Source organism: Mirounga angustirostris, unplaced genomic scaffold (genome assembly GCF_029215605.1).
Source record: "Mirounga angustirostris isolate CCGP_5_RB_7025 unplaced genomic scaffold, mMirAng1.0.hap1 SCAF_1, whole genome shotgun sequence".
Taxonomy (NCBI): Eukaryota; Metazoa; Chordata; class Mammalia; order Carnivora; family Phocidae; genus Mirounga; species Mirounga angustirostris.
In genome coordinates, this window is record NW_026991709.1 from 57026964 (window position 1) to 57041115 (window position 14152).

Genomic DNA, 14152 nt, shown 5'->3' on the forward strand with positions numbered 1-14152 from the left:
TCCCTGTCCTGTCTTCTGTATAGGAATCTTCCTGCCATCCTGGACTGGGTGAAGACTCAGAAGCCCGGAGCCATGGGTGTCAACATCATCACATCCGACTTCGTGGACCTGGTGGACTTCGCCACGACTGTCATTGAATTGAATGACCTCCTCCAGGAGGACAGAGCTTTGGCTAAATGCTGATTTGGTTTTTATTTCAATGTTGGCTTTGTTGATCCAGGCCAGAGTTCTGAAGGGTTTCCTGTTAGGACGGCCCCTGGGCAGTGATGGGGAAGGAGGAGGAGGGCAGTTTCCCCTCTTCATAGGGCCATTTGGATAAAATTATAGAGCTTTTAATTGCATTTTTCCCAAATGAGACTTTTAAAAAAACTGAAGTCCAAGGGAAGAAGCATGTTTCGTGTGATCAAAGTCAGGGTCTCCACATGGAATGTAATGTGGAAATGGGGTCTGCAGCTTCCTTCGAGTGTCTCCGAATTGGCCCAGTTTCCTGCTGTCTCCCAGGATGTTGTATGCGAGCCAGTGAGAAGACTGAACCAGGAAGGCATTCTTAGGCAAAAGAATGGCTCGTGGCAGGTGGGGAAGGCTCCGTGGGTGGCTCTAACATCAACCTGGGGCTTTGAGGGAGAAAGGGGCCAGGCACCACTTCTTCTGGCATCTCGAATATTACCACTTCTTCCCCGAGAGAGTAAGACTTCTCATCACCAGGCCATTCCAGCCACAAGCTGTTCTTGCATAGCTGCTGCTTGGGAACTGGGCACCTGCGTTCTTTGGATAAACTGCATATTGCCTTTGGTATCAGAAATGTGTTTCCCCGTTGTAAAACATTGATTCCTTTCCATTTCTATTGGCCCCTTAAAAGTGAAAGGAACAATGGTGGGGGATCTTTTCAGTGTGGGGCCCAACAGGAAATAGATATGCATGTTTGCTGCATGCCACATTTCTTTGTTTTAATCCTATAACCTTTTCCCAAAATGGCTGCCAGGTAAACTCCTGCATCATTTTGGCAAAGTCCTCTTTGGAACGGGATCTTCAAGCCAGATCTTGGAATTGCATTTCATTGCTGCTTGCCGAGGACCCGGGTCTGTGCTGTGTCGTGTAAGGTATAACGCTACCGGAAGGCACCTTATCGTGGCACCGGGGGGGCAGCCGCGGGATGCGTGGGCAAGTGCAATGGATTTAAGGAGGAAGCTCCGAGTGGGTTTGGAGCTGTTCTGTAACTTCGTGAAAACCAGACTACCTCAGGGACATTCAGGATGACTTGTGTGTCATCAAGCGAGAGAGACCCAGTGCTGGAACGTTTCCAGTTTGCATCTCGATTGTTCTACTTTCTGCAGGTTGTTTGGGGCCTGGTAATCACCCCTGCAGGAGGGCTGTGAAACTCAAGAGGGGATTTTGGGTTTTGTTTTGTTTTTTTAATTGATAAGAGGTACTTATCTAGGAAGAGCCCTCCTGTGTTTCTATTTATTTATTTATTTATCCATTTATTTATTTATAGATTAAGTTCAGTGCTTCTTACCTCAAGAGCACTCACAAAGGCGCTTCCTGAACTTTTCTCACCCAGGCCCAGCGCCGCCCTGATCTTCAAGGGGCCCGTGCGTTTCGGGACTGTGAGCGACCTCTGACTGGGCTGGGGATGTTCCCAGCTCCCCCAGGCCTGTCGGGACAGTGTGCATTGTGTGGGTGTGGTGCAGAGCTGAGAAGCCCCTGGCAGACCACGCACGGGGTCAGAGGATGCAACGGGTCATGAAGAACTCTCAGTTCTTGAGGGAGAATCCCTAGTAGAAGGTCAGAAAGGAAGGATCTGGAAAGAAAACGGGGCATAGGAGTGTGTACGTGCTGATGCCCCTCAGAACTGTCTGAGGATCCCTAAGGAAATGTCAGCCTCTGGATTCTTAAGGCAGATAAACATGGACTCCTGGACGGATGTGTGTGTGTGTAAGGATCGTTGGGCCACCTCCCAGAGGCTCGCCATTCCTCCCCTGCCGGTGCTCACGCTGTGCGGCTGTGGGCGCCTGGGGTGAGCGGCCGAAAGCACACGCCCATGCCCAGCTCGCGCTCTTCCAGCCTCTCTGTAAAGTCGGTTCATCCCTGACCTTTAGCTCCCGCGGCTGGAGGGGGGTCACAACACAAATGCCTCTGGGAGAATCTGGTTTAACTTTTCCTGTTCTTGCATTTGAACCCCCACTCCGAGAGGTTTCTGAGATTGTGCTGCCCATTTTTTAGGGCCTTCTCTGGAAAGGAGTAAGAAAGGAAGTGCCCTCGCTTTATCAGTTGTTCCTCAATTCTGCTATTAAACCCCAGTGAGAAGCTCTGAAATCCCCGGCCTACCCTCAGGGTTTTATTTGTGTCATTATTGTTTCATTTTGGTCTTATTTTTAACTCTTGGTCCATTGCTAGGGACTAGATCGGTTCCCCTCTTTTAACCCTCTGTTACTTGGCAAAGAGATCAGGAGGCAAGAGGAGAATTACTCTGCTCTGTTTTATTTGAGCCTCAGCTTTGTCCAGGTGCTCAGTGCTATGAGGCCAGGTGCGTTGCAGGTATCTACACAGGACGCCAGTGACACCCAAGGGCTGCTAACTGTTCCGTGAAATGTTTACTTGATTTTTTCCTTTAGTTTTAAAAGATATAATTGCACTTCACTTAGGTTGTAACATTTAAGTGCATCTCAGTGTTTGCCTGGTAAGAGAAAAGTCATCAAGCATGACCCAAAAGCACAGAAAATGGTCCCAAGGTCATGGGCACGGAGCCCTGCTCTATGTGGCAAGCGCAGGTGCTCACTCCTTCTTACTGCTCTGGGTTGCCAGCCTGGCTTGCCTTCTGAAATTCTGCACAGGAGTTCTGGGAGCTGGGAGGAAGATTATTTGCAGTTCGCCCTTGATAAACACCCTTGAATCGGCAGAATCTCTGCTCCAAGAAAAAGTTGTTCAACATATCACAAAGGACATATGCATTCTGCTCTTGGACCTAAGGCCAAGCAGGAGACTCCGTGATGGGACAGAGGGAGAATAAACTTTAGGTCTACGACTCATTCTGCAACTGCCAACAATAAAAATGGTTGACCCACCGCATCATTTATTCTCACAAGATCAAATAAGGCTATCGTGCTTACTCAGAATTCACTTCAAGATCAAATAAAAAGCTACTTGACTGAGCCAAAGAGGGCTTTAGTTTCATAGGATTTGGGGCCATAGTTCTTCTGAAATGTAGGCTGAGTTTTTCATGAATTCTCTGGACCATCTGCCACATTTCCATGGCTTTGTGGCAAAGGGGACAATCACAGGTTTCAGTTAGATTAGAGCACTGTTTAAAGGCTTGAACTTGGAGCCTATTAGAAGTACCACTGTGGTTTCATGGGCACAGAAGATATTCTTAGGGTTGGAGAGAGAAGTCAAGATGGAACTGATGGAAGGGATGATAAATGATTGTGGATTAAATTTTAAATTAATGGCAGACCAAAGAGGATCATGCCAAAACTATTATATATATGCTGTATGAGACCTCTAATAATTAAGTTTAGTCATTTCCTCAGCACTGAGTCCAGACCCCTGAATTCTTGAGAATAGTTAAGCCACAGTCCGAACCCAGTTTTTATATAAACTCAAAGAAAGCACACAATCTGAGCCCAGGTCATGATCAATCTTAAGAATCCTAGTTCTTCTTTCATGACCTCACGTTCACATCACAAAGTGGATGTTTCTGTTCAAGAAGATGATGGTGGAGCATTCTGGAATGAAATGCAGTTTTGTGGTGGGTCAGGATTTTGTTTCTGAATCCTGCCATAAGAAAGTGTCCCCCAAAGAGACATGATTACAACCTGGCAAGAAAGCTTAGTGCTAAGCGAACGGTGGAGAAGCCGAAGAAATTGCAACTGAAATGAAATGGTTTCTTTTCACGGAAGCACTAGGGCTACACAAATTCAGGCCATCTTACCGAATGAGTTCGTGCCCCAGGTGCAGTTTTTGTAATGTTCTCTGTGGGCTGACTGCAGTTTTTTACTGGGAGGTTCTGGGAAATGGAACAGGCTAACGAGTGGGGCACAGCCATGAGACTTCTCTCTCGTGGCTTTGCAGCTAAGTGACCCTATGCTACATCTGCCTTGGTTCCTTAATCTGGAATAAAGATGTTGTCTGCGACTTTAGTGCTGTTCTGTACACCTTGGTGGACTAGCCCCCAAAACATCAGGCCCCTAATCATTAAAGTAAATGCCTCATACTCGGGGGTACCCAGTTCCGGTCATTCTTCCTTGTGCGGCATGTGTGAAGAAATGCCATTGGGTTCATTGCTCAAAAGTGTGGTGTGGGATGAGGGAACTGGCGCCTTTAGTAATCCGTAGAACGAGATGCGTGTAGCTGCATGAAATCAGCCGACGAAATCAGAAACTTGCGTTTCTGAGAGGTGGGCTTGCCCAAGTGCATGCTAAACAGTCATGTTACGCCACAAGGGAATGAATAGAAACTGATAACATCAAATGTCCTGACAGGAAGTTTGTTCTGAATGGCACAGAACGTAGTTGTCCCTCAAAATTCTACCACCTTTCCAGTCCTCCTTGGCCCTCTGCCTCAGATGGCTTCCTAGTATTTGCCATCATCACTTTGTCACTCACAAATGTTACCTTGGGATACACAGGAGTGAATTGATTAGGGGATAAGTGATTTCGCTGGAAATTGGCCCTAACTCCAAGTGATCATGGACAGCCCTTTACTACCCCAGGATGTATGGCCGCCTTATCTTCTGGCTTCCCCAGCTTCCTACTAGAAATATTGATACAGGCCCCTGTATCGCTGCACAGACCCTGAACCTGGAAGAATACAATACACATGGCTATCGATGTTGTTGAAATAGCAGTCTTAAAATGCTATAAAAATATTCTAAGAACACTTTCGATCCTGCAGTGGATATAGTGTTCTAGTCTTTTCTCCAGCAAAACTTATTCTTAGGGTTTTTCAGACTCCTTTCTAAGCTACATAGTTTGGATACAATATTTTTCTTCTCTTCACTGGGAACTCAATCCCACAGTCTATTGAGATGACCTCATCAATAGTCAAGAGACATTTTCCATCTCATTCCTTCTGATCTCCACAGAAGTCCACTTTCTCCTCTTGTCTCCTGGCCATCCTTTATCATCTGCCAATTACTATAAATAACAGAATGCTGGCAAAACTTACACAAAAAGGCACACGTGTTCAATGATGCCCAAATACACTCTTACCACCGAGGTTATTGCTCCGTACTGTCCCAAAGGCATAATTCTGCACCCCCCCACACTCCCCCACAGCCACACACAGAATCTGATTGGAACCCAGAACTCGAGGCCAGTGCTTCATTCAACTAGCAGGAGCTTGCTCACAAGCTTGTAGCCCAATGAGAAGCACAGCACTTTGAAGTCAGGCCTTCAGTCGCTTTGTATATTTGCAGTTTTACATTTGCTATTAGTTTATAGCCACTAATAACACTGCGGTCATGAATCTATAGTATCAATATGATAAATCTTAGAACATATTCTAGACACAGCGGTACCTTGCTGCTACTATACTTACTAATTTACGCCCCAATATTAATAAGTATCACATACAGATTGTGTATGCATTGTTTGTCCTGGATATATGCCAACTAGGATCAGCACTTAGAAAATACAGACATTATCATAGTGAAAATACGTCTTGGTCAATTCAAATGATACGTGACTCTGATAAATACTCTATTAGATATTATGTTTGTCCTCTAGGCTTGTTTTATATTACAGTGCATGCTGTTTGCTAAGTTAAGTAAAAAAATAATAATAATAAATTGTACCAATTTTAAGGTTAGAGTTAAAATTTTACATATATGCTGCTTGGTACTCTGAAATGTATTTTGTGGCTTAATTATCTTATTCACACACATTTCACTTGGCTTTTCCCCCCCTAGGAAATCATTATTCAAATATATCTCTCCTTCTTTCTTATAAACTGGATCATACTGCTTAATTCAACCTAAAACATTGTAAAGCCAGATTACCTCATTTTAACTGTGAAAAAAAAATTAATAGGAATGACATGATGTCTTTTCTTGTATTTTATTTGAACTACCTAAATAGGCCTAACCCCAATAATAAATATAAAACTTCAGCAGGCACTTTTCCTTGATTCTACGTGCATTTTATTATCGGCCCACTTCTAATTTTTTTAAAGGCTATAGGCTCGGGGCGCCTGGGTGGCTCAGTCGGTTAAGCGGCTGCCTTCGGCTCAGGTCATGATCCTGGGGTCCTGGGATCGAGTCCCACATTGGGCTCCCTGCTCGGCGGGGAGCCTGCTTCTCCCTCTCCCTCTGCCTGCCACTCTGCCTACTTGTGCTCTCTCTCTCTCTGTCAAATAAAAATAAAATCTTTAAAAAAAAAAAAAAAACAAAGGCTATAGGCTCAGCGTCAGTAAGATGACTTATCATATGATATTGGATGAGGAATTCATGGGAATTGGCTGATCATGCCCGTAGTCCCTGAGATGAGCATGAAATGTGCTCACAGCCTTGTCACCCGTGCCTTTCCGAGCTTCACCCCCCAACACTTCAGCTGTTTCTCGTAGGCTTGGGCCAGGTCCTCCTGGCCTCCATATCCTCACCCGACCACCATCTCCAGCCCACGTTACTCTGAACGACTGCCAAATGCCCGGAGATGGGCAGAGATGACGTGTTTGTCCACACACAGAGTCAATAATGAGAGGGCGTCCAGGCCCTGTTGGCAACGAAGATTCCAATATTTTCCTCATTCTTAATTCTTTTTAGTAGAATACTGGAGCCCACTTAATTTCAGTGAATTTCTCTTTTTGCCCTCTGCCTTACAAAAATAATGGGTTGAGGTGAAAGTCCTGTGTATGAATTTAGTAGTGATGAAATTAATTCCATGTTATCATTCATTTCAAATAGTTGAATGTTACAATAGCTAACTAGGGATAATCACATGTAGCAATTGAAGAACAAGGTAAGAGTCAGATTTTTCACCTGTATTTTAGTCAGTGTCTAGTAAATCTACCATACTATCCTCTGGTTGGCTTTCATATGCACCATGTTCAGTCATTCCCATTTGGTTTCAATAAAAAATTACATGATGAAGTTAAGGCTGGGTCTAACCATAAGCAAAGCGGGTAAAACCTGCATGGGGTAATTGCAAAGACTCCACTGGCCTGCCTCAATATCTGAACATACACTTGGGTTGAGACATTGCTCTATGAGAATGGAGCTGGTACATTGTGTACAAATGAAGATTTCATTTTGTAGCTGGGTTCTGAACATTCTAGTTAGCACGGAAGCTATGGCAACAGGCATTTCAGAGATGCACAGCCCTGTGTTTCTATCCCAACTCTAGCACGTCCTGGCTGTGTAACTTTAGGCAAACTAACATCTCTAAATATATAGGATATAGGACTAATCATACCTCCTCTGATGGGTTGTTGAGAAGTCCACATAAGAAACTATACAGAAAGCATTTTAGCCCAGAGCCTGGCACTCAGAAATTCTCAAGAGTAGTTTTATTAGTCTTAGTTTGGGGGTGGAGACTTTGCACCCACCCCTCCCAGGACCCGGTACGATCCCTTCAACCGGGCTAACTTCTAACCCTTGTGTTGATTGGTAAATGATTTAGCAAAAACTAATTCATAAGAAGGGATGCAGATAAATTCAGACAGTGAAAGAGAAGTTGCACGACCACTGGACCAGTTCTGCATGGCTCAAAGAGTGAGTGGGGTTCATGCCCCTGGTGGTATGCCAGATGATGTGAGGTGGAAGGTCGTCACATCCTTGAATAGCATTCATGTCATTAATCACTTAATCATTCTGATTAGTAGAGAGGAAAGTCTCAGCTTAGTGATGAAAACCCTCTAACCCTTGTTTACCTAGCAAAAAATTTTTTTAAAAGGCAATAGCCTCCAGCTAACATTTAATACCATTTTGTTTGCATTGTATTTATTTTATGGTTACCTTCTCTTTATGGCAAGTGATACTGGGTTTTTCAACAGTGATATAAAATTTCCTTTCAAAGTAAATTTTTAAAAAATCCACTGTGAAGCTTGGGAATGACCTTTGTTTACGATCCTTTCCAGGTTGGAAAAAAAAACTGCCACACACTTGAGTCAACTGCACACTTTGGTCAAGAACTGGGTTTTGCTGTGCTCTTTCCAAACATCCTTAACTAAATAAATAAGTATATAAACAAACTGCTATTTGAGATAGAAAATCCCCTCTTTTTTCGCAAGGATACTCTCCATGTCTCCTGTAGAAGTCCGTGCCCCGACCACCCTCTTTCCCAGCCATCCTGTGCAGCAGTTTAAATGGGCAGGAGAGAGGTGCCCAGTCACCCAGTCCCGCGGACGGCCACGCCCAGGGTTACACACAATGCAGAGAGCAAACCCTGCTTCCTCGACTTGGGAAGTGAGTCTTCTTCTGTGAATCCCTGAGGTTAAGATGCCTGGATGCCCCAGATTTTTGTTGTGCTTTTTTTTTTGCTCTTCCCCCAAAGGAATTCTTCTTGATCAGCAGTGTGTTTCTTTGTTTATCCCTCGGTAGATCTGCTCACTTGGACTGAAGGAGTGTTATTATTTTTAAGACTCGAAACCTTTCATTCTCAGAAAGGGTAGAAGGTTGCAAGGGAGGGACAGTGGCCAAAGCCCATGTGCCTCAAACCTCACCCAGAATGGCCTGGGCAAGTGCCAGTTAAACAAAAGTGCTAATCAGACTGGGCGGTTTGCACAGCTGGGCAGTGTTTTTGGAGAGCACGGGTGGGGAAGGGGGACCCAGGAGTGTCGCCTCCATCCAGTAGCATCATGCAACTGGGAGAAGCCTGAGGCAAGCAGATGGCTTCAATCTAAGGGGCCTGCTGTCTAAAGGATGGGACTTATCCTGTGGAGAAAGGCCCTGAGAAGCAGAGCTCTCATTGCAAAAGGGGCCACTGAAAGCTGTTCTTTGTTTAACCTGAGAACTTCTCTGCCTTGTGGCCTAAAGACTTTCCTGCCTCCATCCTTAATGGGCGTTTGCTCAACCTGGGCCCAGCAGTCTCATTTCTAGGCCTCCACTAAGCATCAGTGGACCTGGAGGAAGACATTAGATCGCCTTTTGTAAAAGCTTCCCCCTTCCCCAACAAGCTTGCGGGTCTAGAACTAACTTGCCACATCAGAGGGGTCAGTGGACTACCTCAGCAGGACCAGAACGCCCTGACATCGCACACAAAATTTTGGAAGTATGTGCACTTCTTTCTAGTAGAGGATCGGTAGCTCTCCTCAGATTCTCAGAGGAAACTATGGTCCTAAGAAATTTACGTACCACTGTCTATCAGTACCTGTGAGAATGAACGATCATTTAAAGGTTGTTAAGCAAGCAACGATGGCCAACATAGGCCTTGGTCTTTCCTATTTAAAAAAATGAACTAAACTAAGACATATGAATTTGTTGATTATGGATGCTGTCTTTCAAGAGGTAAAGTTGGATAGAAAAAGATAAAAAGGAACAGATTAAGCAAGTCCAAAGGACTTGTTAGGTGGGCTCTAGCATGAGAGGGCAGTGGGAGATGGGAGAAACAGACACACTGGCAGACATGGAGGGGTGGCTGGGTGCCCTGCACAAGTCTGAACACCACATTTCAGAGGGAGGTGGACAAATTGGAGCCTTTCAAGAGAATGACGGCTACGAGGGTGAAGGGTCTAGAAGTAATGTCACCTGAGAAACTAGGGATGTTGAGTTTAGAAAAGACTGAGAAAAGGGTGATGGTGATATCTTCAAGTATTTTCAAATTGTTAGATGACGAGATATTAAAATCTTATAAATTTATATGTGGAAGGACCAAAGAGCTTTTGTCCAGGTGCTGATGTTACAGGAGAGAAAACTGAAAGAGAGAAAAGACTGGCCCAAGGCAGTGCTGGTACTAGAACCTGGTTTCTGAGTCTCCACCCAGCGTCCTTCCCCAACACTTGCAACTGCCTCCCTGAGTGCCTGATAATGCCGAGAAGAACTAGGACCCATGAGTTGCCATTTCAAGACGGTAGAGCTTGGCTCAGTAAAAAGCATTCCTGTCTGAGATCATGAGCTCACCATCAGGCAGAGTATTTCTGAGAGTGTGCATTAGTTTTCTATAGTTGCTATAATAAGTCACCACAAGCTTCGTGGCTTACAACAGCACACATTTGTTACCTTTCAAGTCTAGAGTCAGAGGTCTAAAATGGGCCAGCCCAGGGCAGCATTCCTTCTGGAGGTTCTAGAGGAAAATTCATTTCCTTGCCTTTTCAGCTTCTAGAAGCCATTCCTTGGCCAGTGGCCCCTTCCTGCATCTTCAAAGTCAGCAGCATAGCATCTTTAATCTCTCTCTGACTCCACTTCTGTCTCCATGTCTCCTTTGATTCTAGCATCTTACAAGGACCCCTGTGATATACTGGCCCACCTGGATATTCCAGGATAATCTCCCATCTCAAAATTCATAACTTGATCCCATCTACGAAATCCCTCTTACCATGTAAGGTGACATATCCACAGGCTCTAAGGATTTGGGCACTCTTCAGCCTACCACGGAGTACTATAGAAAGTGCATGGACATTGGTATAGTTTTAGAACAGTGAGTTCAAATCCTGATTGAAGCACCTACTCAACGCATGACTATTACCCCTTCGAGCTTCTCTTCCCTCACCGATAAAATAAGTATAAAATTTCAAGGTTACTATAAGAATTTATGTATATATATCTATATATCTATATCTATATATGTATATATAGATATATAAACGCCTAGTATATAGTGCACATTCAGTAAGAGGCAGCCAGGTTTGTTCAAGAAATTTCCGAATGATTCTCACCAGACAGGAATTCAATAGAAGAAACTCTATTACATGAGAGATTGGCTAAAGTGACTTCCAAATTCCCTTCTGGGATTGCTACAAGAAAAAGAAGTGGAATAAAAGGATTTTCCTCCCATATATACCAGTCTACTTCACAGATCTGGTTGCAAGGTCACTGCTTTTCTTTTTCTTTTCTAGATCTGCTTTCTGCCCCTGCAGTGCTGCTATCAGGCTTGAACAGGACTGAGAGCCTGGTCTGGTCTGCAATGATTGGCCAGACCAGGCAGCTGAGACCAGTGCAGGCACCCTCCTTCATATCTGTCAACATACCTGACTGCGAGCAAGTCACAGCCCATGACCGCTGTCTGCAGGGGCCAGGGAAAGCAGGAAAGCAAATGGAGGGAAACACCTTGATTTGGTGTTTGAGAAAAAGTGAAAGCCTGTGTTGATGCTTCTTACCACTGTCCCAAACGCTTCAGCAAGGACTGGAACAGTCATGGGCCACCACTGCTGAGTCAAGAAGGAATTTGAGAGAAGAATCCAGATTCTAAAGCAGCAATCAAGGTAGGCAATCTGTCTGGTCATGGGCCTTTCTCTCAAGATCACAATACAAGCACTTTGCTCAGCCTTGTAGCCAGGGTGTCTCTGATGATGGCCTACTGAAGGAGATGTATGTTAGTTGTGGGCGCATGTCAAGAGAATTCAATCATTTGTCCACCAACATATTCTGCAAGGTGGGCTGTTATTTTTCTTCCATTCTTGCTCCCCTTTGAAAATCGTCATTGTTCCTCTACATATTTCAAAGGTTTAGAAAGTTTACTATCTTTCATTATAAAAATCGTATGTGTGATTTCTTGAAGTTCTTCCATTAGTCATGGCTCTTCAAACATAACTCTGTTCCAGAATTTTGTTTGCATGAATTCTTGATACTTTCAAGATATAGCATGACAGTTGGCATAATAATGCTGAGGAACACACTGTCCAGAAAACTGTCAAACTCAAAATGATAGGCTCTCCTAGGAAGCCATATGCATTTTTCTGCTCTGGAACCTAAGGAGTTAAAGGTCTTGAGATTGCTGGAGCAGAATCAAGCCTATTTACCTAAGCTTATCACCCAGGGCAGCTGGGTCAATCATTTACTGATGAAAGGCTGTTTCCCAACTTTGACAGAAGACCACTAAAGTCCTTGCCTGACTATCTCTATAGAACAGACACAAGGCAGTGTAGAAGGTACTGCACTTTGTGGCGAGAGCCTGTATTCTCTTCTGACCAGAGACGTTTTTCTCCTACCCAGAGTTGTAAATGCCACAGGGTCCTTCCCTAGCTCAACAACAAATAAACATGAACAAGACCCATGCACAAACTAAATACCTGATGTCACCTCCCGCATGAGAGCCTGGGGCTTTGAAGAAGCTTGCCCTACTTCAGGAGGTCTACTGGGAAGAAAGAGACTCGAGAACAAGTTATCAAGTGATTCTCTAGGGGGAGTAAGATTATTAAGTAATCACCAAAAAACACGGAATTTTTCCCCTTCAAGTCTACACATTCCAGAAATATGTCCTTTTTAATAAACATGATCCACTCTGCTTTAGGTCTGAATCTAACTCTTCCAGAAAGGTTGTCATATTGTCATCCTATATACTTGTCAGATCTATGCAATGGCTCCGAGCTCTTATCATTGTTAGAAGCCCTGGTGATAGAGAAGCCCTATTTTTCTGAACTCCCTTTAGGGAAGGGGTTGGGCCATTTACTCAACAAGGTAATGTTTGACACTATTTTGTCAATCATTTATGGAATTGAAGTGTATCCCCTTTAGTGTGGTTTGTGGCCGGAATTTTTATGTGGCTAAGGCAGTTAACTCGATGCAGGAGTGGAGGCCATTGCGGAGGGTAGTGCAGACACAAATCCCATGTGTGATTTTGGGTGAGTCTGTGGCTAACTCCCAGGAATGTGGGGAAGAATTACGGAAACTGATACATTTCTGTGAAGATATTAACTCAGTAAAATGTTAAGTGTGCGTCTGGCTGGTTTCCAGAGAATGTTCATAGATAATGCATGTGAAGGGGGTGGCTTAGAGGGGGGTGGGGAGTGTGTCAGAACATTCCAATGCATCGGCCAGATTTACCCACAATACCTTAGGCTGCCTTAGGAACAGATAGGTCTTATCTATCCTTTCTGCATAGCATCCGCTTAAGCCAAAACCCTGGTGGCCATTGAGAGTATATCCAGCTTTTCTTCCCATTTCAGGCATATTGGATATTAGGTGGGGGGAAGTTACTCTTGAGATTGACTAAACGAGATAGACAGTATTATTCCTTTTACAAGTTAGGAAGTTAGAACCCAGAAGTTAGTTAATTTGCCCAAGTTTACTCAGAGGCTGGGCCCGGTTTCTACCAAATTCTGCCTCATTTCCAATCCAGTGTTTTTCCCAAGTGGTCATGGAGTTAAGCACATGTGGGAACATAAATTGTGGTGTGTGTGGGCGTTGGGGGGGTCACTGAGGAAAGCAAGGCTGACTAATGGAGTCAGCGGTTCTCCACCTGCCCTTTGATGTGCCATGCCTGAGGCCAGCTGGGTACCACTATAACCAGAACACCAGCACTGATGAGACAGGACCTTCTTGGAGGGGAAGGAAGGGGGAGGAACAGGCGGGGAGCAAAGCGAAGTGTTCCCAGTCCTAGTAGTGATGGTCCCTGGAGTCTTCCCAGTCCTGGATATTTCTTAAGTAAACCCAGGGAATTTTCAGGCTAGATCTCCGCCCCTTTCTATTCCAGAGACTCAAATTCATGAGCCCCAACTTAAGTACGACATTTGAACTATGACATCATTCCAATCCTTCTCCAGGAACTAAGAAAATTAATTACAATTTCACTTCACCTCAGCTCATATCCACTCATCTAAATCCCTGGGATTTGGGCAGAAAGAGGCTTAAAGCAGGAGGAACCTTCAGCAATCTATCATATCAAGACTCCTGGTAACTGCAACCCAAAGAGACCCATGTGAGCCTGGAGTCCAAATGGCTTGTTGGTGTCATTCAAGCGGTAAATGCATAAGGTCTTCCTTTCCTACCAACCTCCATTTCACTTTCGTTCGGATACACCCTAAAAATTCCATTAGCTGTCTGGCAGAAATCCCAAAGCAGCCACAATTCCTGAGCATTTACAAGATCAAGATAAAGAAATGCCACTGTGAGATGTGGTTGGCTAAATATCTTTGAACAGAGAATTTGCTTTTTATACTGACCCACCTCATACATACCTCAGTGTGATAACAAAGGCATTGAGTAGGTGCCATGTTCGGAGACAGCTGACCCCGCATGAACTGTACTCACAGGCTATCATTTTTGTGACCTAAAGCATTA

The 14152-nt window shown here is 44.4% G+C and overlaps 1 protein-coding gene and 1 long non-coding RNA gene across 4 annotated transcripts in view; one reads left to right on the plus strand and one right to left on the minus strand.

Moving 5' to 3' along the window:
- Positions 1-6173, plus strand: part of PLCXD2 (phosphatidylinositol specific phospholipase C X domain containing 2) — a 49583-nt gene extending 43410 nt beyond the window's left edge. The window contains exon 4 of the mRNA XM_045902833.3: positions 24-6173. Coding sequence (XP_045758789.1) covers positions 24-183 — 160 coding nt within the window. The 3' untranslated portion in view covers positions 184-6173. The remainder of the gene's footprint in view (positions 1-23) is intronic.
- Positions 1-14152, minus strand: part of LOC123863367 (uncharacterized) — a 46906-nt gene that overhangs the window by 12930 nt on the left and 19824 nt on the right. For 2 of the 3 annotated variants that reach the window (XR_010410668.1, XR_010410658.1), the window contains 2 exons: positions 14050-14141; positions 11251-11450 (listed from right to left, as the gene is read on the minus strand). This is a non-coding gene — a long non-coding RNA (uncharacterized LOC123863367). The remainder of the gene's footprint in view (positions 1-11250; positions 11451-14049; positions 14142-14152) is intronic. The other variant, XR_008504997.2, reaches the window with a different exon arrangement.